The following is a 27,710-nucleotide window of genomic DNA, read 5'->3' as shown; positions in this document are numbered from 1 at the left end:
GACCCAGGTTCGAACCACAGCCTTGGTACAAATTTTCATTCGTCGCTTCAGTCTGTATATAAACGTCACAGATGTTTGAGACCTGAAAAGGTCTATGCAACCACATAGTTGCATTTGAACATTGATTGTCATATAATTCAGTAGAAAGGTGTCAGCTTTCTACCCGCCTATTGCCGTTCAACCCCCCCCTTCCCCTCCCCCCCCCCCCACACACACTCTAAACTCCTTAATTGTTGCCATCTCTCACAGAAATTGTGACCCACATCATAGTTGTTTTGTACTGCACATCTCTATGCCTATCGGTTGCTTCATTTTCAGAACGACCCTACACATGGCGAGGATTTTACCAACCGAATAATATTTCCACAAAGCGATAGTGGCCGGTCTGCTTCCACAATATCGTCGCTACACCAGCACATCACAACAGTCACAACGTAGCGATAACTTTGCGGTACAGTCCACTTCAAAGAAGCGGCAGTGCAATGAACCTGACACTGTCACCCCTGCCCCATCACATTACAAGCTGAGTCACGGTTAACAGCTAAACAGGTTGCCAACGACCATCAGCGCGGCGGGACACTGATGTAATTATGACGACGAAAGCACATTTCCGAAGAGCGGGACTACAACCCGCAGCTCCCCCCGCCCCAGCACTGATCCTGATTTAGGGGTTCCCCTGATGTTATTTTCACAAGTTCACACCCTCAACCCTCATCGATTACCGATTACTCTGAGTTAATGACCCGTCTCCAACCATCTTCTAACCGACGCGCTAACAATCTTTTAAGCGACTTTACGTCAAATTTTTTAGTTTCCTAATGCTTTCAGTATTGATACCCGCCGTCATATTTAGTAAACCAACTGTAATACCGCGAGATTATAATTAAAGTGCATTTACTCATGAAGGTCCAGTGTGGGCTGTAATTATTGCATGGAAGCGAAATTTGGTAGATATGCTGATGCTTTAACGAGAAACAGATTTACTCTCGAAAAAAATTAGTTCTAATTTTGGCCACCACGTGTAAATCTGGCGCTGTACACTGTGTGAGACTGTCACATCCACGCTGTCATAACGGTTAATAATAAAATCAACATTTTGGCTTTCTCACTTGTTCGACCTTTTCAGCAAGCGTCCCGTTCCTATTTTATTACGTATAGAAACATTTCTGTATGTCTTTCTTGCGTTCACAGCACCAGATTTGCACCTGGTACCCAAAATTGGAACTAATTTTTTTTCAGTGTAAATCGGTTCCGCATTAATGCATTAGAGTATCTGCCAATTTTCGCTGCCATACGATAACTACAGCCCACACTGGACTTCAGTGAATAGCTGCACTTTATTTATAACCACCCGGTATCAGATAGCGGAATTTCACATTTCGCACCGTTTTGTAACACCAGGTTAAAGTCGGGAAGTGCTTTGTGAATACCATAATACCTTAGAAAGAAATAGTAACAATATCTGTTTTTCTCTGTAAAAAGAGATTAGTAAGTATTACAAATAGCACATCTTGTTACGTGCATACTTGGAATCGTCTTTAACAACCTGTACGGCGCAACTCTGGCTACATACTTCGTAGGAAATCAAGATCTCTCCTTCCTTACCGACACCAACGCAGTGGTGCAATGCTTCCAGCATCAAGATTCAAACCATATAGTTGCGGGTCAAATGCCACCGCCTTAACTTGTGGAAGTAGTTATGGAGGCAGGTGGCTGTTCAACAGCTAAAAATTTCTAGCTCTCTCTTGCCTGTCAGCGGCTAATCGAAATATATGTGTAGATCTAAGGTTAACCGTCATAACAATAGCTTACCTTTATTCTGAAATTAGTAGTATCTGAACCAGAGTGGATTCTCCCCTTTCCATTAAACTTTGCCCCTTTCCATTTAGATCCAGTCTTTAACATATCAATGCGTGAACTGCCCTTTACGTTTCACGTTGTTGGTTTATGAGTGTCCCGGAAACCAGGTGGGGAATTCCCATGTTCTCTACCCCTCTGTCTGTTCACCACTTTTATGTAAAATCAAATATATTGATTCATGGTCGAACTACATAGAACCACTGATTGCTAAAACCTTTTAACTATCCACCGTGGGCTGTCAAATTCTTTATACAGGATGAATTCTACTGCATCAAGTATTACATTAAATTTCTGGCCAGTTTTAACCGGTGACCATTTTCAGATTCCTGTAATAACAATACCAGCACAGTAAAAACATAAAATATTTCTCTGACATCGTTACGCTTTGCATATTGTAACTGCTTTTACACTAAATGCTGTTTCTTCAGTGATATGTGTGTCGTATTTAAAAACTATTTAGTGTTACGAGTGCTTAGCCGAAACATGTAAGTAATTTAATACACGATGCAATAGAGATCGTCTGGTATAAAGGATTTGACAGTCTGCTGAACACATTTGAAATGTTTTTCGGATTCAGAGGCTGTGGGCCCATACATGAAGGAAGTAACATACAAAACCAGTTAACAAATGGCTCTGAGCACTATGGGACTCAACTGCTGTGGTCATAAGTCCCCTAGAACTTAGAACTACTTAAACCTAACTAACCTAAGGACAGCACACAACACCCACCCATCACGAGGCAGAGAAAATCCCTGACCCCGCCGGGAATCGAACCCGGGAACCCGGGCGTGGGAAGCGAGAACGCTACCGCACGACCACGAGATGCGGGCAAAACCAGTTAACAGCAATTACTAATTTTCTGTTACGAATGTCTAACTATAGGTAAGAAATTATTGGAAGATAAAATCAGTGATATGCCATATCTTACCTGATTGTTAGACAACTTGTCATTATTTTCAGACACGGCGCATAATTACTGATACCGTTATCGCTAAATCGGCATCATGAATACATTTGCCGGAAATGTACCGTTATTTTATACAAGTCCCTTACAGTGAATTGAAAATCGCAGTGCTTGCAATCAATTTTTACCAGCAGTGGGAATTTCGTCCACTTCATTCATAGGTAATGCTCTCGGAATCGAATTTAGAGTCATTATACACGATCCAAAATTTCGTTCTTTCGATAACCAGCTTAGCAGAACATTATTCCAAATCTGAAAGTTCTTTTGCGACGTTTCTTTTAGCTGCTACGGGTAAAACAGTTGACTGCATTCTTGAAACTTACGTATCGTTATCTGTACTGAACTCTTGTCAACTGCCTAAAAACTCTCAGCAGTAAAACACTTAAGACGTCACCACGGAAGTTACTTTTGTGAAAGTTTTGCGCATCATCCTACCCACTGCAAGCTACCGTTGCCCCTGAACAGAATATTTCTACAACGCAAAAAAAATGTAGCTGCCTCGACCTCCATCCCAATCCACGAACATTTTTCGTAGACTCAGACGGTGAACGTAAACGTCACTTGTGACCGCGAATTTCTAAACGTAGATAGCTGAACCTTCTTATGCGGAGATTAGATTTCTTGTAGAAGAACGCAGTTTCGTAATATACGTTTGCTGACGTGGGACATTCTTGGCCGATTGTAAGTTATCTTATCGATTTCTATGCCAGCAGCCTTGCCACAGCGGTAAGACCAGTACCCATCAGATCACCGAAGTTAGGGGCTGTCGGGCTTGGCTCGCACTCGGATGGATCATCGTCCGGATCTTCCAAGTGGTGTTGGCAACCGGGGTGCACTTAGCTCTTATGAGGACAATTGAGCAGCTACTTGACTGAGAAGTAGCCGAGACCCTTCATGAAAACTGACAAGGGCAGGGAGAGCCGTATGCTGACCAGATGCCCTCTGTATCCGTATCTGGTGTCGCCTAAGGCCTGAGGATGACACGGCGGCCGGTCGGTACCGCTGCGCCTTGGTGGCCTGTTCGGACGGTGTTTGTTTGTTTTATTCCCCTTTGAAGGGGAAACACAGCTTACCTCACGTTTTTATAGCCAGAGAGATGAAGCGTTCCCTCTTTTTCCTTGCAGAGTTTTCACTTCATGTTCCGTCAACGTAAGAGTTTAAAATGGACTTAAACTTCTCCAGTTATTCCTTTAAGTACCATGGAAGAAAGAGTTGCACTTAGTTCTTCCGCAGAAATCATGCCGACATTGAACTAACGTCATTTATGAAAAAGTAAGGGGAAAACAAAACGGAATATCCTAATTCTGTTTCCACCATCTTCGAGTTATTTCTGAAATATAGCATCACAATGTTCAGCTAAACGGAGCATAATTCAGAAAATAGATTATAATGCTGAAGTGGCAGCGTCGTTGAACAACAACGCGGCGAGTACAGAACCTTCCACGTTTCTTCGGATGCTACAAAACTCAGTTGAAGACCCATTACTTTTTTTCGTTTTATCCTCTTCTAATTTTCACCAATGTGTTGATGATCCCCAGCTGTACATAAGTGCCAGCGTTAAGAATCCCTCTATCATGAACTATGGCCTTCGTTCGGCATAAGGGTGTGTACAAAACTTGGACCTCAAAAGGAGCCACATGTTTCTCGCCGCTTTTATTTTTCTCTGCCCTTCCTCTCCCTCCACTTTTTCTTCTGTCTTCATTCTCCTTCCATTTCTCCTCCTTTGCTGACTTTCCCCTTTACTTCTCCTCTTTCTCTCTCTGACCTGTCATCAATCAACTCTGCAGCGACGGTTAATTTCATCATTGTCGTAGCTACTCTTCGTATAAGATTACTTTTATCTGGTGTAAATGCTTTATATTATTATTATTATTGTTTTTAAATAACTGTAAACGCACTTTTCGTTGTATTTGTTGTGGTGTCACCGCCAGACACCACACTTGCCTTTAAATCGGCCGCGGTCCGCTAGTATACGTCGGACCCGCGTGTCGCCACTGTCAGTGATTGCAGACCGAGCGCCGCCACACGGCAGGTCTAGAGAGACGTCCTAGCACTTGCCCCAGTTGTACAGCCGACTTTGCTAGTAATGGTTCACTGACAAATTACGCTCTCATTTGCCGAGACGATAGTTAGCATAGCCTTCAGCTACGTCATTTGCTACGACCTAGCAAGGCGCCATTATCATTTGTTATTTATCTTGGGATGCATGTACAGTCAGACCTATGTTCACCAATTATGGATTAAAGTTAAGTATTTCACCATCTGCGTCCGTTTTTCTAAGTTCTAATTTCCTTGCCATTTTCCAGACCTCACGCCAGCCTGCGTGAGCTTAAACGCGTGCCTTTTGGCTTCCTCCAAACCCCGTGAATTGGCTCCTGCCAATTCACAACATTGATCCCATCCTCGTCGCCAATGTTGTGAATTGGCAGGAGCCAATTCACGGGGTTTGGAGGAAGCCGAAAGGCACGCGTTTAAGCTCACGCAGGCTGGCGTGAGGTCTGGAAAATGACAAGGAAATTAGAACTTAGAAAAACGGACGCAGATGGTGAAATACTTAACTTTAATCCATAATTGGTGAACATAGGTCTGACTGTACATGCATCCCAAGATAAATAACAAATGATAATGGCGCCTTGCTAGGTCGTAGCAAATGACGTAGCTGAAGGCTATGCTAACTATCGTCTCGGCAAATGAGAGCGTAATTTGTCAGTGAACCATTACTAGCAAAGTCGGCTGTACAACTGGGGCGAATGCTAGGACGTCTCTCTAGACCTGCCGTGTGGCGGCGCTCGGTCTGCAATCACTGACAGTGGCGACACGCGGGTCCGACGTATACTAACGGACCGCGGCCGATTTAAAGGCTACCACCTAGCAAGTGTGGTGTCTGGCGGTGACACCACATTTGTAACAAGAGTATCAAGAAGGATGCTTTACCCATGTAAGTGATGCCGGTAAGGCTCCATTCTCGCCAGATAAATTACATACATTAACAAATAGAGAAGTAGAGGTGACATATTTCGGAGTGCCAATGTGTTGAACATTTGAGAAATTGTATACGGTACGGGAATGGAACCCACTGCGACACCGATTTCACTCAGCTTGCACACGTGACAGATTGAAACAGAGCTTCAACTTTCCGCTAGCTTCGTGTGAGAAGAAACGTCTCTGTGCAGTCTAGAAGATATGGAGAGGGGATAGTGACAGATTGGAACCTTCAGTGAGTCGGTCTGTGGGGCGCACGAGTAGATAACAACCGGCAGCGCACCGTCCGCGAAAGACAGGTTTCTCAGTTCGATTCCCAATGCAGTATGCAATTTTAAATTGGTAAAAATGTTGAAATAAATACATACTTTCGCTGTGTTAATGGCAAAAATCGCACGTCACCACGAATATCGATTCACAAGTGAACTGGAAACTGAATCCAAGATACATCTGGAGAAGAACAATCGGTTTATATAATATAAAACGCTAATGCTTTCTACAAAACCTTCAACAAATTTTGGTTCTTTTAGTTTATCCCAGTTCCATCTTCTTAATTTACTAAAATTCTGCAATTTCCTCTATTATATGCTGCAGTTCGTAACCAATGAATTATCCTTAGAGTTCATGTCCTGCGCTGCAAATGTTTTGCGGTTTAAAATATAGTTTCTAAATCTGTGTCTTCGCATTATACGATCATTTTAAACCTTCTGGTGCCTCCAGGTCTCTTTTACGTATGCAATGTCCTGGTATGATTCTTAAATAACCATTGGCAATAATTAAATTACGCTCTGTTTGAAACAACAGTCACCACACATATGGCTCTACTATTATACAAAGACAAGTCGTTGTTTAACGTTGCTACCAAAAATCTCGAAAAGCTTTTACTTCAGATTTTTATACAATTCCCTAACAAACATTCGGATAGACATAAGCTATATATTTTGAATATATTTAATATACACTGATAAGCCAGAAGCCGGCCGGAGTGGCCGTGCGGTTCTAGGCGCTACAGTCTGGAACCGAGCGACCGCTACGGTCGCAGGTTCGAATCCTGCTTCGGGCATGGATGTGTGTGATGTCCTTAGGTTAGTTAGGTTTAATTAGTTCTAAGTTCTAGGCGACTGATGACCTCAGAAGTTAAGTCGCATAGTGCTCAGAGCCATTTGAACCATTTTTGAACCATAAGCCAGAAGATTATGACCACTGCCCACCACGATGCTGGATGCCGCCTGGAGGACTTTCGGGCACGTGACGCGGAAACAAAAGTATGTAGGCGGAGCAGACACTGACGGGGGATCAACCTAGCGAAGATATTGACTGCAGATGGGGAAGTCCATTGAGATAAGCGACTTTGACAAAGGTCAGGCTATTATTCCGCGGACCTGTGAACAAGTATTTCGAAAACGCTGAAGCTGGCCGAACACCTGCTACTTTCGTGAGCATCTAAGGAATGCGGTAGAAGGACAGTGAAACAACCACTAGGTGCTAGATAGTTGGACGTCCACGAGACTTCACAGACGTGGGGTTCAGAGGCTTGTCTGCTCTGCAAAGTAGGATAGATGGTGATCTGTGTCATCACTGCCGCAAAAGCACAATGCTGGTGCACACCCATCGCTGTACATTGTTGAACTTGGAGCTTCGCAGCAGACCACCCCTATGTGTTCACATGTTGACCCAACGACATTGTCAGCTACGGCTGTAGTGGGCACGGGACCATGGGATTCGACCGTCGATAAATTGATACGCGGGTCCGACGTATACTAACGGACCGCGGCCGATTTAAAGGCTACCACCTAGCAAGTGTGGTGTCTGGCGGTGACACCACATTTGTAACAAGAGCATCAAGAAGGATGCTTTACCCATGTAAGTGATGCCGATAAGGCTCCATTCTCGCCAGATAAATTACATACATTAACAAATAGAGAAGTAGAGGTGACATATTTCGGAGTGCCAATGTGTTGAACATTTGAGAAATTGTATACGGTATGGGATCTCTCTTCGGATCAATCACATTTTTGTTACACCAGGTCGATGATCGTCACCATAAACGCCGTCATCGAGGGGAACCACGGCTCGAAACGGGCTGCGCGCCCCGGACGCAGGCTGGTGAGATAGTGCTGTGCTTTGGGAGACATTCTCCTGCGCTTGCATGGGACCCGTGGTAGTAATCGAAGACACGCTGTCAGCTGCGAACCAACTGCATTCCTTCATGCTTCATGTATTCCCCGACGGGTATGTCATCTTTCAGCAGCACAACAACTGTCCGTGTCTCGGAGCCAGAACCGTGCTACAGTGGTTTGAGGAGCATTGTAGTGAACTCACGTTGATGTCGCGGCGACAAAATTCGCCTGATGTAAATCCTATGGAAGCCATCTGTGTCGCTATCGGGCGGCATCACTGTGTACGCAGTCCGCCCCCTGTAGCTGAGTGATCAGCGCGACAGAATGTCAATCCTAAGGGCCCAGGTTCGATTCCCGGCTGGGTCGGAGGTTTTCTCCGCTTAGGGACTGGGTGTTGTGTTGTCCTAATCATCATCATTTCATCTCCATCGACGCGCAAGTCGCCGAAGTGGCGTCAAATCGAAAGACTTGCACCCGGCGAACGGTCTATCCAACGGGAGGCCCTAGTCACACGACATTTACATTTACTGTGTATGCAAATCAGCGGCCCGTTATTTACGCGAATTACATGACTTGTGCGTAGACATCTAACGCCACATACCTTCACAAACCTACCAACAAGCTGTCGGGTTCCTGATACGCAGAATCAGTGATGTACCTCGTTCCAAAGGCGGACAAATAAGCTATTAAGCAGGTGGTCTTAATATTTTTGCTCATCAGTCTATAAATATACGAGTATACTTAATATATAAAGGGGAAACGTGTTAACAAAAATTTCGAAAAGTTCTTCACCGATTTACCCCAATTTTTACACGGCAACCTGATGAACATTAAGACAGATATACGGTGTACATTGTTTTAAACAACAATCAGCAGGTTTTCTTTGAAGAGCGATTGCGTGAAAGAAAATCTGTGTTTTGCTTGAATATGTGCGCTTCCAATTTCTTTTTCGCAGTCAGTTAAAACTACGATAGCAGGACATGTAAATCATTACAAAAGTTACTCATCCCACATTATTCTGTCTTTTTATATATACATTTCCAAACAAAATTTGTATTCACAACAAAGTGTGGTTTCGTTTTCTTCTTTGCTGTCCGTTTTACAGAAAATAGGAATATTTTGCTTATGGTTTTTCTGCTTATGGTTAGAATACTACCACGGAAAGTGAATCGTCCGAAACTTTGTAATTTCATCCATTCGCACATTGAAACTATGCAAAATACTGCCACTGAAGTTACGTGCTCACGGCTCCAGGAGCTGGAGGGGTCTCTCTCACTCATCGTATACAACAAGGCTCAAGATCTGAGAGACGGAATAAAACTGGAGATTTGTATGAATTACAAACAAACACTCTTATATATATATATATATATATATATATATATATATATATATATATAGTTACTATAATAACATTAGTTTAATTTGATAGTGTAATAATTTAATGTAATATTAAAATTAACTAAATTGCTTCAATTAATGTGCAAGTCAAAGAGAAATGCCAACTTAACATAAAGAAATTAGATTATTGTTGCGAGTTCTGCGTCACAGCTATGATCATAAAGTGATTGGAAGAGGAATAATCAGAAATGTCTATTTACGGTATCAGGACAATATTTCGAGTTTACAAGGAGATATCTTGGATTATATAAACAACTGATAGGAGACATACAATGGATACCCAATGGAAGGCAACCTAAGAGAATGTGGCATATTTTCCATATGGCATAGTAAAACTACATGTCAGAAGGAACAAAAGATGAATTCTGCATATATAGAAGTGATATCAAAATGTGCCAAATGATCTAATGGCTGATGAAAGAAGAAAAGCCAATTTTACATGTAGCTTGAGTCCATTTCGTACAACCCCTGCGTAGCCGAGATCGATAAAGCGTGGATGTGTAGTGGCTGTCGATTCGAACGTAGACATAAGTATTCTGGGGGTGGATGAATTTTTCACTGTAATTGTTTTGTTGGCAGGAGGACGAGAGGTTGTGGCAATGCTGCCCCTTTACGCCAATGTTCTTGGTTAAATTCCAAACCTGTCTAAAGTGTCACATGGAATGAAAGCGTGTGACTCTACCGATGGTTACCCATGTTGAGATTGGAAAAACCATTGGTGTTATCCGAGAAGAGCAGCTTGTGTGTCGGAAATGGGTAGTCCTCTCTCCCTACTCTCCCGTCGATATCAGCAACACAAACACGTCACGAAAGCTTCACATGGACTCACCACAGTAACCAACACTTTCATCTGCACTTACTACAGAACACTCACATTTTGCGAAGGAAATATGGCAACATGCACGAAGAAAAACTATGTATCTAATCAAGAGCCTGCCAACGGCCTTGCCACGATGTTACGGAATTTGAGCAATGTTGAGCTCTGCAAATTCTGGGATGGGCGGCTGTGCAGGGAAAACTGGGTGCCGTTGGTTTTAAGGACACGCAAATCGCCAGAATGGTGTCCAATTGAAAGACCTACCCCAGACCGTGGTGCCACACGACATTAATTTATTGTTTATTAAGCGGCTGGACCGGCCCGTCAAGATTCCGACAGTCAACCATGAGATCCAACTTTACTTCATCGACCTCCCAAACTATAGGGATCAGCAGTGGCTGGCTACTGGACTAGCGACTCACCATGAGGAGGAGTAGGGGTTAGCGTGGAGAGATACGGCCCGACAGGCCAGCGCCGACGTCGGTGTCGCGTGCTGCGACGCGGAAGACCAGCTGGTGCGCACTGTCAGACCTGCGGCGAGGTCTGCCGCAGGCGCTGGCGTGGGCAGGTGTCGTGATAAGGCGGGCCCGTTGCCAGGCGACCCGCGATAGCGCCGGCTTAACCCGCGCCGCCGCCTTATCTGCAGCCCGCGATTGACAAGTCGTGCACAAGGGGGGCCGACGAGATGACAGGCCGCTCGTCTAACCCCCCTTCAGCCAATCTCAGGAAAGCCGATTACACCACCGGAACAGAAAGCACTCTGAGACAAAAAAACGACACATCGTGAAGGAATTGTCCGCATGGGAAGGATATTGGTAGATGCGGTGTACATGTAAAGACAAACAAATGATTATAATTCCAGAAAAATTGGATGTTTTATTCGAGAGAAAGAGCCTCACAAATTCAGGAAGTCAATAAGGTCACCACTGGGCCCTATGCAAGCAATTATTCGTTTAGCATTGATTGATTGAGTTGTTGGATGTCCTCCTGAGGAATGTTGTGCAAAATTCTGTCCAACTGTCGCCTGAGATCATTAAAATTCGGAGCTGGTTGGAGGGCCCTGCCCATAATGCTCCAAACGTTCTCAATTAGGGCGACATTGCTGGGCAAGGTAGGGTCTTGCAAGCACGAAGACGAGTAACAGAAACTCTCGACGTGTGCGGGCGGCCATTATCTTGCTGAAATGTAGGCCCAGGACGGTTTGGCGTGAAGAGCAACTAAACGGGGCCTAAAATATCGTCGACGTACGGCTGTGCTACAAGACTGCCGTGAATGACAAGCAAAGAGATCCTGCTATGAAAAGACATGGCTCCTCAGACCATAACTCCTGGTTGTCGGGCCTTGAGGCGGGTGACAGTCAGGTTGGTATCCCGTCGCTGCCCGAGTCGTCTCCAGGCACGTATATGGCCTGCAATCTTATTGACTGGAGTAGAATTATCTTCAGCGATGAGTTCCACATCGGACTGAGCCTCGATGACCAGCGAAGACGTGTCTGTTAATGTCCGAGACTGCGGAGCGATGGAACCTGACCTCGCCCTCCACATTGCCTGACAACCAGGAGTGAGGATCTGGGCTGCCATTTCACCTCTTTGGTTGTCATCTGCGGTAACCCTACAGCACAGTGCTACGTCGGCATATTATACTCCTCGTTTTGTTTGTCCTTCATGGCAAGCCACCCCGACTTACATTTCGGCAACACAATGCTCGCCCGCACATGGCGAGAGTTTCTACTACTTGCCTTCGTGCTTGCAAAACCTACCATGGACAGAAAGGTCACCGCATCTCTTCCCAGCTGAGAACGTTTGGAGCATTATAGGCAGAAACCCCCAACAAGCTTGGGATTTTGACGATCTAACGCGCCAATTGGACAGAATTTGGCACGATATCCCCCACGAGAACATCCAGCAACTCTATCAATCAGTGACAAGCCGAATATCTCTATGCATAATGTTCAGAGGTGGACCAACGCGTTATTTACTCTGCCAATTTGTGCAGATCTTTATCTTGAATACATCACCCAATATTTATGAAGCCGTATTCATTTGTTTGTGTGCACATGTGCACCACACCTACCGATATCCCGTTCCAGTCGGATAATTCCTTTGTTGTGTGTCGCTTTTTGTCTTAAGAGTGCATTAGTAACCCTCAGAAAACAGCACATTGGTCGCTTTGGTACGCTGTACATGCTATAGAATTGGTACAAGGCGGTGAAGTGTCTCTCCGCCGCTGACGCAAATCGTAGCAGTGAAATGGTGTGTTTACGTTACTCTGTTGTATGGAATCAGCTAGGTAAGGCGGGGTCGACGTGGAGACGTGACAGAGTGGCAGAAATTAGATATTATATTTGGGCGAGCCCTTGAGTACATCGTGCCCAATTTCTTGGTGTTTCAAAGCGGACTGGCCAAAGTATCTACAAGGAATGGTGTACCACTAGCAGGCACGTAACATGACGTAAAAACAGTGGTAGTATAAACACCTAATCAATGACAATAACTTTCAAACACGACAGCAATTGCAGCTGTCACTGAATGTAGGACCATCTCCGCCATTTTGCGAGCCAACATTGTGAAGAAATTGCGTGTAATGGGCCTTTGGAGCGGGGAACCTCCCAAAAGGCCGTTGCTAGCAGCAGCAGCAGCAACTGAAGCTGTACGTTTTCAATGGGCCGTACAGTAAAAAGTGGACGTGAGCTGACTGGAAACGTGTAGTGTGTCCAACAAGTAGCTACTTTGCCTCTTTTCAAATGATTCAAGGCTTCGAGAGCCCTGGCTGGCCGCAGTTTAATGAATGGTGTAATTCTAGACGGAGGATGTCTGCGTAGCAATACTTGGTCTCACTCATTCATGTTGCCGTGAAGATGAATCAGGATGTTTATTTAAACATTCAAGTGGCCAAGTGTTTCCGTTTCTTCTACAGCTTTGTGATGAGTATGCAGTGGACACACTAGTGTTCCAAACTGACTACAGCAGTGTTCACTGGGCTGGACATATACGTTCCTGGTTCATGGATACTGAGGTACTATAAAGCTCCAAGGTTGGTGCGCTAAGTCACTCAAATGCACAGAAAATGTCTGGGACTATTTGAACAGCGGATGAAATGCCCGGACATTTATGAATTTTGGGCATTTGTCCAGGCATTTACCCTGGGCATTTGCCCCAACTTATAAATGCCTAGGCATTTTACATTACTATGTCTTACCACGAAAATATCAGCCCAACAATGTAAATGTCGACGGTATTCACTGTCTTGGTTGGAAACAAACTTGTATTCACTCGCAGTATCTACTATTGATAACAGTAATGCCTACTTTACTCTCGTCCTAAAACTTTCATTCATTATTGCTCGGCTGTGTCTCGGCTTTGTTTTTCCAGCAGTGTAAGATGACACATAGCAGTATGGGTATGTATACTGGTGATGGGTTGGCCGATATGCACTTGGTGCATGTGTTCACTGAAAGCAATGGAAGAGTGGGGCAGCGACGCAACCCGTAGTGACGGCAACCACGTCACAGTATTTTTGCATCTGACGATTGTTACATTACGCTGTGCTTTGGTTTAAGTTTCCCCGATAGCATGTGGCTACCGTTATATGGCAGTACCCCTCATTCACCAGTAGCACGATCTTGTGGAAGGACTCTGACGACCAAGCTGTTTAGCATCCAACAACTTTAAATTCGTCCATCCAAGAACAGACACCACTCTGTCACGACTCTGCGGATGCATACACGCACGTTGAAAGATAATAACGACATCAGCCGCATGAGGCCATTGATATAATTCAGTGACGACAAGCGAAAATTTGTACCGGACCGGGACTCGAATCCGGATTCCCCGCTTTACGCGAGCGGTCACCTTAACTGCTTCGGCTATCCGAGCACGCAGAACTATTGTCTGACAAGTTGGGTATCTGGGTTGGATGGGTAGCGTGATCGGATAGCCGAAGAGATTCAGGCGACCTCTCACGTAAAGCAGGAAATCCGGGTTCGAGTCCTGGTGCAGCACAAATGTTCCTTATCGTCACTGAATTATTTCAGAACACTCGTGCGTCTGACACCGATATTTTTCTTTCAGCATGCATTTTCACTGTTGTGAAGGCATTTTAGTAGCAATAAAGTTAACTTGGGTAACAAGCCGAGTAAATCATGGCTGGAACAATTCAACAAGATAACGCAAGACCGTGTGTTGCCTTTGTGGTCTTAAGCTATCTGGATGCAGGGGTTGCCCGACTGTTGCCCTGGCCAGCACGTTCTCCAGATCTCTCACCCATTTAAAACATCATGTCATGGGTTTACGAGAGACTGGCAAGCTTCCACTCACCAGCCACCACGACAGATGAGCTCCGTCACAGAGCTGAAGCAGCCAGGAATAGCATGCTCCTGTATGTCATCCAAGCTCAGTACGAATCGAAACTTGCACCCTTTTTACCTACAAATTTAGTCAACTATGTTCATACTACACCGTACGTGCACAATAAGCAGAGCTTCGTTACTTGCTATCCCTCCCGACGTTGTAACTTCAATTGCCAGACGTGTAGGTGGCTGTATTTTACACTGTAGAATAGCATTGCATCAGTAATCCTCTAACAGCTCAATTATACGTGCTGTGGCTGTGTGCGGCGCAGAAAAGTGAATGCGGGTAGCTGATGTGTTACGCCATGTCGTCCACAGCTACAGGAACAAGCGAAAGTGGGTCCTCCGTTTGTGGATTGTTCAGAACGCGGCCGCTGGGCATTTCATTTATTGATTGATTTGACAGCTAACGGCCATTTAGACAGCTAAAAGTTAAATAATAGACATGTAGTGGAAACAATGTATTGGTTACATGATAGTAATACAAATATAACAACACTAACGATTAACATGGTTGTAGTGGCACAAATATAAATAAAAGTACACGTATACGTTCAACAAATGTGTTGAACATGTCGTGTATCAAGTTAATATAGAAAATTAATATATACAACAAAAAATAGGAGCACTAGAAATACAACCTCTCAGAGCCTAGACTGAAATAACGATACATGTAAAATACATATTAATATAAAATGAACGTAGTTCCCCGTGTTGGGTTATTATTACAAAGAGATATTGGCTGCTTCTATAAATTTGAAAAGTTCTTTGGTATATGAAGCATTATTGGTTGGTTGGTTTGGGGAAGGAGACCAGACAGCGAGGTCATCGGTCTCATCGGATTAGGGAAGGATGGGGAAGGAAGTCGGCCGTGCCCTTTGAAAGGAACCATCCCGGCATTTGCCTGGAGCGATTTTAGGGAAATCACGGAAAACCTAAATCAGGATGGCCGGACGCGGGATTGAACCGTCGTCCTCCCGAATGCGAGTCCAGTGTCTAACCACTGCGCCACCTCGCTCGGTCGAAGCATTATTCAGAGAAGGTACAACGGTGCCACTCGTAGAAAACTCTACTTTCAGACGACGTAAATGTCCAAAGAAGAGTGTGTGAGTCCCATTTTGGACATGCAAAGAAGATGCGATTGAAATTACCTTCGCCGTCCGTTGTGGCCGAGCGGTTCTAGGCGCTCAGTCTGGAGCCGCGCGACCGCTACGGTTGCAGGTTCGAATCCTGCCTCGGGCATGGATGTGCGTGATCTCCTTAGGTTAGTTAGGTTTAAGCAGTTCTACGTCTAGGGGACTGATGACCTCAGATGTTAAGTCCCATAGTGCTCAGAGCCATTTGAACCATTTTTTTTATGTCACCTTCCATAGTGTTCTACAGCCACAGAGTGGGATTTGAGTAATACCAGTTCGGTGGAGGCGCATCGGAAAGCTTTCGTGGTTGAACGACATACGGCAGGCGGTAAATATCAGCCATGTGGGTAAGCGAACACCGGGAAAACAGAGTCTAAGTCGTGTAATACACTGAATACTGGCGTGGTATCTTCCACTGAATAACTGAGACACGTTTCAGTGCTCTTGCCATTGTTGAGAGGCATCCGTGAGATACAGTTGTGCAAGTAAGGCCCTTAACTTGAAAATGCTGAACATAATATTAACTGGGAAAGTGACATCTACTACTAAGACTTAAATTTTTGGGTTAAGTTTAATTGAAAAATTTGTGGAATCTGGTAGACGAATTCATTAAAAACAATCAGTATTTATCGAAAATTTTAAAATACAAAATATTGCGAGGGTAAAATATGATTTCAGACTTTTCTAAACTTTTTCTTGCTTACAGCCCCACAAAATAATGAAAGGAAAACAGTTTATGGCTTATTAAATTTTTGTCGTTCATGCGGCAAAACTTCAGCATCAAGCATGAAGTTTTGACTATTTCTTTACTGCTAACTATCAGCTACCAATCCTACAGACGTTTGATGCTGTTTTATACATGGAACTTCCACTGTTTAAACGATGGAGCCGGCCGGTGTGGCTGTGCGGTTCTAGGCGCTTCAGCATGGAACCGCGTGACCGCTACGGTCGCAGGTTCGAATCCTGCCTCGGGCATGGATGTGTGTGATGTCCTTAGGTTAGTTAGGTTTAAGTAGCTCTAAGTTGTAGGGGACTGATGACCACAGATGTTAAGTCCCATAGTGCTCAGAGCCATTTGAACCATTTTTTTTAAACGATGGAGCGTGGGAGTGTTACTGGTGACAATCTAATATGTTAGTTGGTAGCTACACCAAACAAATCGGCAGCAACAAGTAAAAGTGCGTTAAAAGTACTCGGCGTAGGGTGGAAGTAAAGCTGTGAGGTCGAGTCGTGAGTGCTGCCTGGCTAGCTCAGCTGGTAAGAGCACTGCCGATGAAATCGGATGTTCCGGGTCAGAGCTGACGTCTGACACATTGTTTCATCTGGCAGGAAGTTTCAAACAGCGCGCATTACGCTGGAGAGTGAAAGATTCATCTTGGAAACAAATCCGAACTTTCGGATTTAAATCCTCAGTCAGTCCTCGGATTTCAGTCGGTCACTAATCAACCACTGGCAATTGGTCGGGGTTTAGGTTGAACTGTATGTGCCCCTGTAACGCGAGGGGCAGTAAGTCGGAGGAAGGCAACGGCATGCCACCTTCACCAGCACTACGTGTAATAAAGTACTGTGGTGTTCAAACCAGTACTCCGTTCGAGCTTTAAGTTTGCTTGAAACCACTTCAAGCGTTGCATGGGGAAATGCACAGTATTTCAACGACACCATCCGACGCCACACCTGAGAATCTAACAGTCCGATTACATTCGCGCTTTTTATTCGGCCTTGAATTGTGAATCTAGGATGATGTATTGAAAACGTTTGCTGTGTGGTAGTATAAGCGCTACAAGTGGGGATTCTTTTATTATTGTTTCTGGGAAATCTGTTATATTTCAGCAGGCTTTATTCACAAAGTAAGTGAATAATACATTAGTAAATGCCTTAAACTAGTGCGCCCCACACCCTCCCCCTCCATGTGGTAGCTTACATAGGGCGTCGGTTACCGGTGTTCGTGTAATCACCAACATGACGCACTCACATATTAGTATCTAATTATAAAGCTGTAAAGAGAAACAAGTACATAAATAATAAGGTAAACAATAGTAATTTCGACAAGTGGATTTGAAGCCGATGTTGCTCCAGAGTATTGAACCCCAGGAGTCAGGGCAAACTAGTCTAAGACCAGCTCCCTAGCCCACGCCTTCCCTGAACATGGGCCGGTGGGCTGTCATTCGTTCAAAGAGTCCGAAGACCCACACGGTTCCAGTTCTCTCACGCTGAAGCCTAGCTCGATGAATTAGCGGGCAGGCGAAGGCCTCCATGTCCCCTTCCAATTGAGCGTCACCGTCGAGAACTCGATGCTGGAGCTGCCGGCCGGAAAGCGCCGACCGCGCGCCTGAGCGACGGGACGTCGTATTTTGCTGCTTTCTGCCGATGAGACCAGTCGGTGTCTAGGTGGTCGCCGACGATCTGCGCGTCCATGACGTGCTCCATGCCGTTCTTCGCCGCCACGATGTCGGGCTTGCGGACTTCCGCTAGTGTGCGGAGGTGGGGCTCGACGGAGAGGTCAAACCTCTACTGAGACAGCCCGCGTGCGACGTACTTCACGACTGTGTCATGACGCCGCACGCGGGCTCTGCTGCTAAGCCCCCAACCCTGGACGATGTGGTTGGCAGTCTCGATGGCGTTACACCTCACTCGCCACTTCTTCTTCCTGTCACGGCCGCGACTCCTACGAGCTCTCGATGGCAAGGTGTTGATGCGCGTGTGGGTGCACACCACGTAGTCGCGGCCGGACAGGAAGGGACCGCTGTCCTCGATCCAACGGTGTTGGCCAGGTGTCTTAGCCGACGACAGCGGGGCAGCCCCGTCGAAGGTAATATGCAGGCGCGCGGCCCACATCTTCCCGAGCTGTGCAGACGTCTTCAGCAGGTGGCCCTCCCACGTTACGATGCCGCTCCACAGTCACCACCTCCCCCAGGCCTGCGTAGGTGGCATAGGGCCCGAGCTGCAGCAAGGCAACGAGCCTGTTCCGCCTCAAAGTCGGCCCCGTGAAATGAAATGATCGTATGGCTTTGTTGGCCTGGATGCCCCATTCGGGTTCGGCCGCCAAGTGCAAGTCTTATTTCATTCGGCGCTACATTGGGCGACTTGTGGCCGATGATGGAGATGAAATGATGATGAGGACAACACAAGACCCAGTCCACGAGCGAAGCAAATCTCCGACACGTCCGGAAATCGAACCCGGGCCAGTGCATGGGAGGCAAGCACGCTACCACCCAGCTAAGCAGGAGGACGTCGGCCCCATCTAGTGCGCAGACGGGATACCAAAGGCCCCCTGGGTACAGGAGCGTGAGCGCTGAGAGGTGGAACCATCTCCTTGCCGCAGCTCTAACACAGATGTCCGTGGCCTTGAGGGCCAGGTGCGACTCAAGGCGAGGCTACGATAAAAAAAAAAAAAAAAAGGCTCTGAGCGCTATGGGACTCAACTCCTGAGGTCATAAGTCCCCTAGAACTTAGAACTACTTAAACCTAACTAACCTAAGGACATCACACACATCCATGTCCGAGGCAGGATTCGAACCTGCGACCGTAGCTGTCGCGCGGTTCCAGTCTGTAGCGCCTACAACCGCTCGGCCACCCCGGCCGGCGCCACGGTATAGGCGGGGGGAAGTGGGGAAGTACGTCCCGTAGTCTGTAGAGCCGCTGCTCCGGCTTCAGTGGCGCACGTGTTATGACACTCAGTTGCTCTTCGATGTGGCGCCTCGGATGGAAGAGGCACAGGCCCGAAGGAGAGGACCGCACTCCCAGGTAGCGGAAGGTCTCACCCACACCCAGTGCCGGCAGGGTTGTGTCGCCTTCACCTTCTTATCGCGGCCAGACGCCACGAGCGCGAGGGTGAAACACTTTCGCGGGTTCCAGCGCAGCCCCAGCTGGTCGAGGGCTGCTACCGCTTTGTTAATGAGGGACTGCAGACTCCTCTTCGTCGAAGCAAGCGATGAACCGGCTGTCATCAGCAAAGACCGCTGCGTTAATGTGGCGACCCAACACCTTGGCACCTATGTAGGAGGGCAGCTAGCCTAAAACATAGTCGACAGCGAAGTTAAAGGGGGAATTCTTTTATTATTGTTTCTGGGAAATCTGTTGTATGCTAAAAACATCCGAGTCTTCACCCAGGTGCACACTCCAAGGAAAGTAGTACCTGCACGGAGGATGAGTACTCAGTGGATGCCAGGAACAGTGAGCCAGGCAGCATAGAGTCTACATATGCTGTTGTCATACCAAAAGAAGATTTGATTCAAACTAAGTACACGCCAGTCTTTGTGTTGTGTTCACTTCTGACTGACGGTGTTTTTATTTGCGTCCAGCCAGGATAACTGAACTCGATCTTGTCTGATTCTCGTTTAAAGACAGATAGTAATCAGATATTATGAGGCGCAGCTACTGTATTTTTCTCTGAAAGAATATATGGGTTATTTGTCCTCATCAGTATATCGTTTTTCTTTCACTTTTAGAGAGGATACTATGGCGGTCACATCACTTATTTCTAATTAATTAAAGTGTAGAGTTTATTTTTATTAGTAACTGCTACAGGAAGTCGAGAGGGATGTCTATTCCTTGACTAGCTGTTACCTGCGGTTGCGCTTGCGTATCAGTAGCTTAGTTATGATGGGTGATCGTAAGTAAACTGTTATACATGCAATAGCGTCAACAGCCCTCAAGTGTAGGCCAGTCGTGGGCAGGTGTGCGCATCTATGCATCTTGCTATTGAAGTGGAGCTACATTATTGCTACATTATGCAATGCGTACGTCATGCAACAAATTTAATAATTTTTTAACATGATTGATGTTCACTAATGTAAAAAAAAGAAGTTCCGTTTCCTGCCTCAACCTGTTATGGGTAGCTTTTTCACCAAAATCGATTTAGCTGATTAGTCGTAAAATGACAGCAGACAAACACACGTTCGCATTTATAATGCCAATATGGATGGTACGGATTGAAGCGGACTGCTCCTTGGAATTGCTTATTCACACTCGGGGCGGCGGAACTCAATCGCTACAGGAAGTTGGAAAATAAAAACCGCTGTCAGATCGTATATTTTAGAACCTCAGTGTGATTTTGGTGTTGAAACACTTGTAATATCCGGGATTTCTGCGTTAGGTCCCTGATAGGCAGGTTCACCGGAACAAAAAAAAAAAAATCTGATGTTTGGATCTCTTGTAATTAAAACTGACCATTCAGTAGAAATAGCGGTACCAAGACAGTTCCAAGCAGCTATTACGTAGAGCGAGCTTCGAATGGAACGGCTTTCTTTTCTTTTCAATTTAATTTCCAACTGTTAACGACCGAGATAAATGAAGTGTTGCTTCATATGCCTGTTGCAACATGTCTGTCACTCAAATTCGAGGTATCCGCAATGGCTAAGTACTAACTTTCAATAAAACAACCAAATTATTTGTGTTTTTTTGTAACAGGAAAACCAATGAACTTGGTAAAATATGGTACTCTTTTCTGTGATTGATGGTCTTGGACTCCTTTTTGAACTGGGACGAGCTACGATTCTCTCCTGATCACACGGTAGGGAAGCTGAAATACTGTGCCGATGCTGTGCACAGAAGACATCGACGTGCTTTCCAAGATTTCTACATCGATCACCTTCCAGTTAACAGCATGCCGGCCGCGGTGGTCTCGCGGTTCTAGGCGCGCAGTCCGGAACCGTGCGACTGCTGCGGTCGCAGGTTCGAATCCTGCCTCGGGCATGGATGTGTGTGATGTCCTTAGGTTAGTTAGGTTTAAGTAGTTCTAAGTTCTAGGGGACTGATGACCACAGCAGTTGAGTCCCATAGTGCTCAGAGCCATTTGAACCATTTTGAACCAGATAACAGCATAAACACCACGCGGTGCTGATTTGGTGACAGTCTCTTATTCCGCAGTGAAAAGCGTACAGACAAAACAGACAAATACATACTATGATCACTACCTGCAGCACCAATTCGACAGGGTTGCGTTGTGAAAAGATACCTTCTGTACAGAAACGATACAGTGGTTCTAATGCTGCAGTGTGCTGTCGCCTGTAGTTCCTCGCAAAGCAGCATCGCGTGTCAGCGTGTATGTCGAAGACATGACGAGTGCGCGTTCCCATAAAACCGAGCGATGTGGCGCAGCTCTCATATTCGGCAGTAGTGGGGTTAGAGCGCCGATGGGTCATCAGGATTTAGGATTTCTGATTGGTTTCCCTAATTGACGTTACACGAATGCTGGGACCGTACATTAAACGAGGACACGGTCGACCGGGAAAGGTGCAGTTACGGTGTCAGCAGAATTTCCGTGATGGGCAGATTTTGCTAAGGGTGGCATGAAATTCGGGAAATCAAGACGACCAGTCATGAGTCAGATGTTGATAGCCAATATTAATGTCGTTCTTAATTTCTTTCGTTTCTTAAATGAATTTAATTTATATTTTGTTTGTCGCAGGAATTAAAAAATAATTTTTGATATTAGTAGTATTTATCGCAACGAAAACCTCAACAATGGTGATATGTTTGACATTAATAGCCAGATACCTGAGAACTAACAAAATAAATACGAGAAATCGTGATATATTTTTCGGCATTCGTGAAACGCTGCTGTGTCACCGACTTTCTCGTGACATGATAATGTGCAGTTTTAGGTAAATATTACTACCTGTTTCACTCGCAGCAATGAAAGTTGTGCTCTTAGGTTCTAGCCTATCAACATGTGACTCATTATTGGTCGTCTTGATTTGCCATAATTCATGGTACCATTACCAACATCTGTACATTAAGTAAAAACTGCGACACTGTGAGTGCACTTTAACCTGGCCAGCTTACTTACCCTTCTTTGTCCAGCCCTGTGTTCTATTTGTAAAGACCTCGACGTCGACGGTACGGTAAAGTTGAATCAACCTTCCTTCCTTCGTTCCGGCTCATAAAGTACTACGGATGCTGAATAGCACTGCGATCTAGCGAGTTTAGAGGCACAGAAGATGATATATATGTAGAGTGAAAATGTCAAACGTTCTAAGTGCCAAATCTCTCATTTATCATGAGAATTTCAAAAAATCTATTTTTGTACATGATTTAGTTGTGTGTAAAAAGTTGACTGAAAAGCTATTCTGATGCCACATAAATACAGTGCTAACTTCATCACTGCAAAAATTAATGAGACAATTAAGAAAATAAGTAATTTATTAAGGACGTTTTACGTACCATTTCAGGGAACTAACTGATTCTAAATGCCAGAAAGAAAGTTTTTGTTTCAAGTGCCATTCATACTGAGACACTTTTTGTTATTTCCGACAATGCAAGTACAGAAATAAGCAGTAATGTTTTAACCTGTAGAGCTATGGTCAACAAAAAGCATTTCCCATAACTTTTAAAATTTTTAGAGGACAATAAGAAAATTATATTCAAGAAAAAATGCCTCAGTTTTGACTTCTTTTTCTTACATAACTTCATTTTTGAAATCAGATGTTGCAAAGTGAACACGTATTGCTGTTGAGAAAAAAAGGCAACTTCGTCAACACGGCTTTCTGTTTCGGTACTGATGAACACGGCTGGTCTTCCAGATAAAGTACTGTATGACATACATGAGCGATGATCTTTCCTCTTTTGAATACACTGATAGAGTAACAAATTTTCACAGGCGTTTGAGATGGATAAGTTTGAGACAGTCTGATCATACTGAAATTAGACATCTAACACGCCTGCATTGACAACAGTGTCCCACCAGCGTCTTTAAAATCAAAGGAGTCCGTTGTATGCATCTGGTCTGCTTTAACATAACCGTAACAAGACCTATAATGTTTACAGTCTACATAACAATTGTGAGATAGGTTCAGTGGCACCATTAGATTTTCGTTAGAGATGCACCCTAAAGTATCATCGTTGGCCGATCGTAAGAAAGTGAAGAAAGACTTGGGAAAAATTTACACGTGGTGTAGTGAATGGCAGCTCTCTTTAAATGTGGAGAATTGCGGGAAAATGTCTGTACAAAGTAAATAACTGGATAGTATGCGGCTACAAGATTGATGATGAATATCTGGAACATGTAAAACCATTTAAACATTTAGAGGTAATACCAAGAACAGATATGAAATGAGATGAACCTCTTAAATCAGTATTTTCGAAGGCGAATAGAGAACTTATATTTGTTGGAAGCACTCCGGGAAAGTGCAGTACACGTGAAAGGAAATCACATACAACAAGCTACTGTAACTAATTCTGGAGTACCAGTAAATCCACGATTCTTTAAAGAATCGAACTCTCGCGTATAAAATAGCTTCAAACGTTTGATGATTTTAAAAATGAATTAATTTGTTGAATATTTGGCGTTAGGTATGTAAGGAAGAAAAGCTTAGAAAAGGATTGAAATTAGTTTAAAATTTGTTGGAAGTCACTAAATGCTCTCATTATGAAACACTAGATGGATATAGTCTCGGTAATTTGAGCTCCATTTCAAACAAAAGGAAGTTTTTCACGCATATCAATGTTTATGACGTCATATCACCTGAACTATTTGTCTTACAACGATATCATTTAGCAGGTACATTCGGCGGTATATGTGGATTCTGTCTGCAAATTACGTTGCGAATGGGGTTGGTAGTAAAGACGTAATAAATTAAAAATTCACGTCTGATGCTGAAGTTTTCTACGTGAACGGAAAAAATGTAGTAATCGACAAACTTTTTTCTTTTTATCATTTTATGGGGGTGCCAGAGAGAAAAAGTTTTGTAAAGGTTTGAAATTGTGCGTAAAGTTTGTTGGAAGTCGCTTAGAGCTCTCATTCGTAAATCCCGGATGAATAAAGTCGCGATGATTTGCGAGAATTGAACTACGCTACCTCAAGACATACAAGTATACACGATTTCTAACTGTTGTCTTACTGTGTTGAATCTTTAACATAACGTTATACCTCTTAGTGAGTAGATTATGACAAAATTTAAAATTTTTAAATTCGAGCAATAACTACGCGAAATATTGAAACACGAATTTTGTTGCCGTTGGAAGCCGATAGATAGACAACCTGAAATTGGAGCTGCTTTCCGGATTCTGTGACAGTCGCTTAGTTATCTACGCAGGCTGCTCCAGCTCTAGGAATCCTTATAGAGTAGGCAGGACAAGAGATATCGAAACGAATGCAGAGACGCCATGGATCGTAATGGGTGGTTGAGTCAATACGAAAGGGTAACAGAAACGCACAGGGCAGAACTTAAACGGGAATCATTAAAAAAGGAAGAGGCGACTTGTTCTTGAGAAAGCCTGTTGAGCAAATTTAGAGTAGCGGAAGATAGTGCTGCATGTCTCCTGCTACCTCGCGTAGTGACTAAGTTAAGAGGGATTAACTCAGGCCGAGACTTATAGACGGCCATAGCTCCCTCGCTCAACACGCGAAATGAGAAGGTCATAAAACAACAATCCACTACGAAGTAACCCCCCCCCCCCACCACATACCTTAAAGTGTCTTGCATAGGTGTAGAACAGCGGCGTCCAACCTGTTAGCTTTCCTGGGCCATACTGCAAGAAGACGAGAAGTTTTGGGCCGCACAAAATATACTTAACACTAACATTAACAGTCTTGCAAAAAAAAGAGGGGGCACGGTCGGAGGTATATATAGCTAACACATGTCACCGTGTGGCTAGAATTTCAAATTAAAATGATTCAATTTATCATAACTTGGTAAAATCCTTACGCCCGGGTTCCCGGGTTCGATTCCCGGCGGGGTCAGGGATTTTCTCTGCCTCGTGATGGCTGGGTGTTGTGTGCTGTCCTTAGGTTAGTTAGGTTTAATTAGTTCTAAGTTCTAGGGGACTGATGACCATAGATGTTAAGTCCCATAGTGCTCAGAGCCATTTGAACCATTTGGTAAAATCGGATTTTTTTTCCACGGATCGTGTGGCAGACGCTCACTTCTTGGGCCGCACTGATACTTGATTTAGGCCGCATACAGACCGCGGGCTCGACACATCTGATGTAGAGCCATTCCTGCACTAAACGGACGCTGAAGTGTTGTCATCTTGATACAAACATTTGCCGTGCAGAAAGAAGTATAACATTATTGCTTGCTCTCAGCCACACACTGTAATAAGCAATTCTTACTATTTAATAAGGGACGATTAGTTGTAACGTATTTGACACACAAAAATCAATACGACGTTCCGTGTCTACGGTTTCTTGGTTTACTTTATAGTCTCCAGTCAGTTGTTGTTTGACGAAAGCAGCAAAATCTACACTGAAGCGCCAAAGAAACTGGTATAGTCATACGTATTCAAATACAGAGATATGTAAACAGGCAGAATACGGTGTTGCGGTCGCCAACGTCTATATAAGACTGGCGCAGTTGTTAGATCGGTTACTGCTGCTACAAGAGCAGGTTATCAAGATTTAAGTGAGTCAGAACGTGGTGTTATAGTCGGCATACGAGTGAGAGGACACAGCATCTCCCAGGTAGCGATGAACTGAGGATTTTCCCGTACGACTATTTCGCGAGTGTACCGTGAATATCAGGAATCCAGTGAAACATCAAATCTCCGACATCGCTGCGACCGGAAAAAGATCCTGCAAGAACGGGGCCAATGCCGACTGAAGAGAGTTGTTCACCGTGACAGAGGTGTAACCCTCCCGCGAAATGCTGCAGATTTCAATGCTGGGCCCGCGAGTGCGAACCATTCAACGGAAAATCACCGATATGGACTTTCGGAGCCGATGGCCCACCCGTGTACCCTTGATGGCTGCACGACACAAAGCTTTACGCCTCGCCTGGGCCCGTCAACACCGAGATTGGAGTGTTGATGACTGGAAAATATGTTGCCTAGTCGGATGAGTCTCGTTTCAAATTGTATCGAGCGGATAGACGCGCACGGGTGTGGAGATAACCTCACGAATCCATGGACCCTGCATGTCAACAGGAGACTGTTCAAGATGGTGGAGGGTCTATAATGGTGTGAGGCGTGTGCAGTGGGAGTGATATGGGACCTCTGATACGTCTAGATACGTCTCTGACAGGTGATAAGTTTGTAAGCATCCTGTTTTATCACCTGCATCCGTTCATGTCCATTCCGACGGACTTGGGCAATTCCAGCAGGACAATGCGACACCCCACATATCCAGGATTGCTACAGAGTGGCTCCAGGAACACTCTTATGAGTTTAAACGCTTCCGCTGACCACCAGACTCCCCAGACATGAACATTATTGAGCATATAAGGAATGCCTTGTAACATACGGTTCAGTAGAGATTTCCATCCCCTTGTACTCTTACGGATGTATGAACAGCACTGTAGGATTCATGTTGTCAGTTCTTTCCAGTACTACTTCAGACATTAGTCAAGTCCATGCCACGTCCTGTTGCGACACTTTTGCGTCCTCGCGGGGGTCGTACATGTTATTAGGCAGGTGTACCAGTTTCTTTGGCTCTTCAGTGCGTATGTGATTTATAAATATTAGTGCAACAAAACCAATTTGTTCGTTTTTCACCGCTAAATAAATTCAAGTTTCTGGATTCCCATTTTCATTCAATCGATCACTGGCTACTATCGCAGTAAGGGTGATCCATGATTCATTCTGGGTGTAGGTAGTAATGCTGTTTGTACAGGCTGGGATCTGGTCATGATTCAATGTCCGCTAGGTTTATACAGGTCAAACTATGCGGGTCTGTCTTAACGTATCAAAAGCTTAATTCGATATCTACTGAGATAATTAAACTAAGTAATTAAATGAAAACAGTTCACTAACGTAGTTACCTCTATTTTCTTCATCTATCGTAACAACAGAAAAATTGAGCCTACACTTGATTCGAACCCGAATTTACTGCTTCTCAAGTTAAATGTTTCGTACAGCCAGACCTGATTGAAATTTAAGAGAAGGGCATTTCCTTAGTACCGGTACTCCTAGAGTAATCGCCGCTCTTAAGTTTGTATCGAAGTCGTTAGCAACAGACGCAGCCTGGAGAGTGGAGGGCTATCGCGATCAGGAGCCCGCAGGCATCGCAGATGCTACGGTTGGCACACCAGCGCCGGCCGCGGTCACCGGAGGGCACTTGAGTTTAGCACCGATCACGCCAGTTGACCCTCGCAGCCCGTGACGTCACCGAGATCCTTGGAGCGTGTATTCCTGTTGGGCCACACAG

General features: G+C 44.8%; 1 protein-coding gene across 4 annotated transcripts in view; it reads right to left on the bottom strand.

Moving 5' to 3' along the window:
- The window catches only part of LOC126236641 (phospholipid-transporting ATPase IF-like), a 683,598-nt gene that overhangs the window by 279,929 nt on the left and 375,959 nt on the right, over positions 1–27,710 (bottom strand). The window contains exon 1 of one of the 4 annotated variants that reach the window (XM_049946100.1): positions 10,567–10,658. The exons of 2 other annotated variants lie outside the window; for them this stretch is intronic. In XM_049946100.1, coding sequence (XP_049802057.1) covers positions 10,567–10,569 — 3 coding nt within the window. In that variant the 5' untranslated portion in view covers positions 10,570–10,658. Of the gene's footprint in view, positions 1–10,566; positions 10,659–27,710 lie in introns of those variants that run through there. One more of the 4 variants, XM_049946099.1, reaches the window with a different exon arrangement.

This window comes from Schistocerca nitens, chromosome 2 (assembly GCF_023898315.1).
Source record: "Schistocerca nitens isolate TAMUIC-IGC-003100 chromosome 2, iqSchNite1.1, whole genome shotgun sequence".
Classification (NCBI taxonomy): Eukaryota; Metazoa; Arthropoda; class Insecta; order Orthoptera; family Acrididae; genus Schistocerca; species Schistocerca nitens.
Note: the sequence above shows the minus strand (reverse complement) of the source record. Positions and strands in the feature narration are given on the sequence as shown.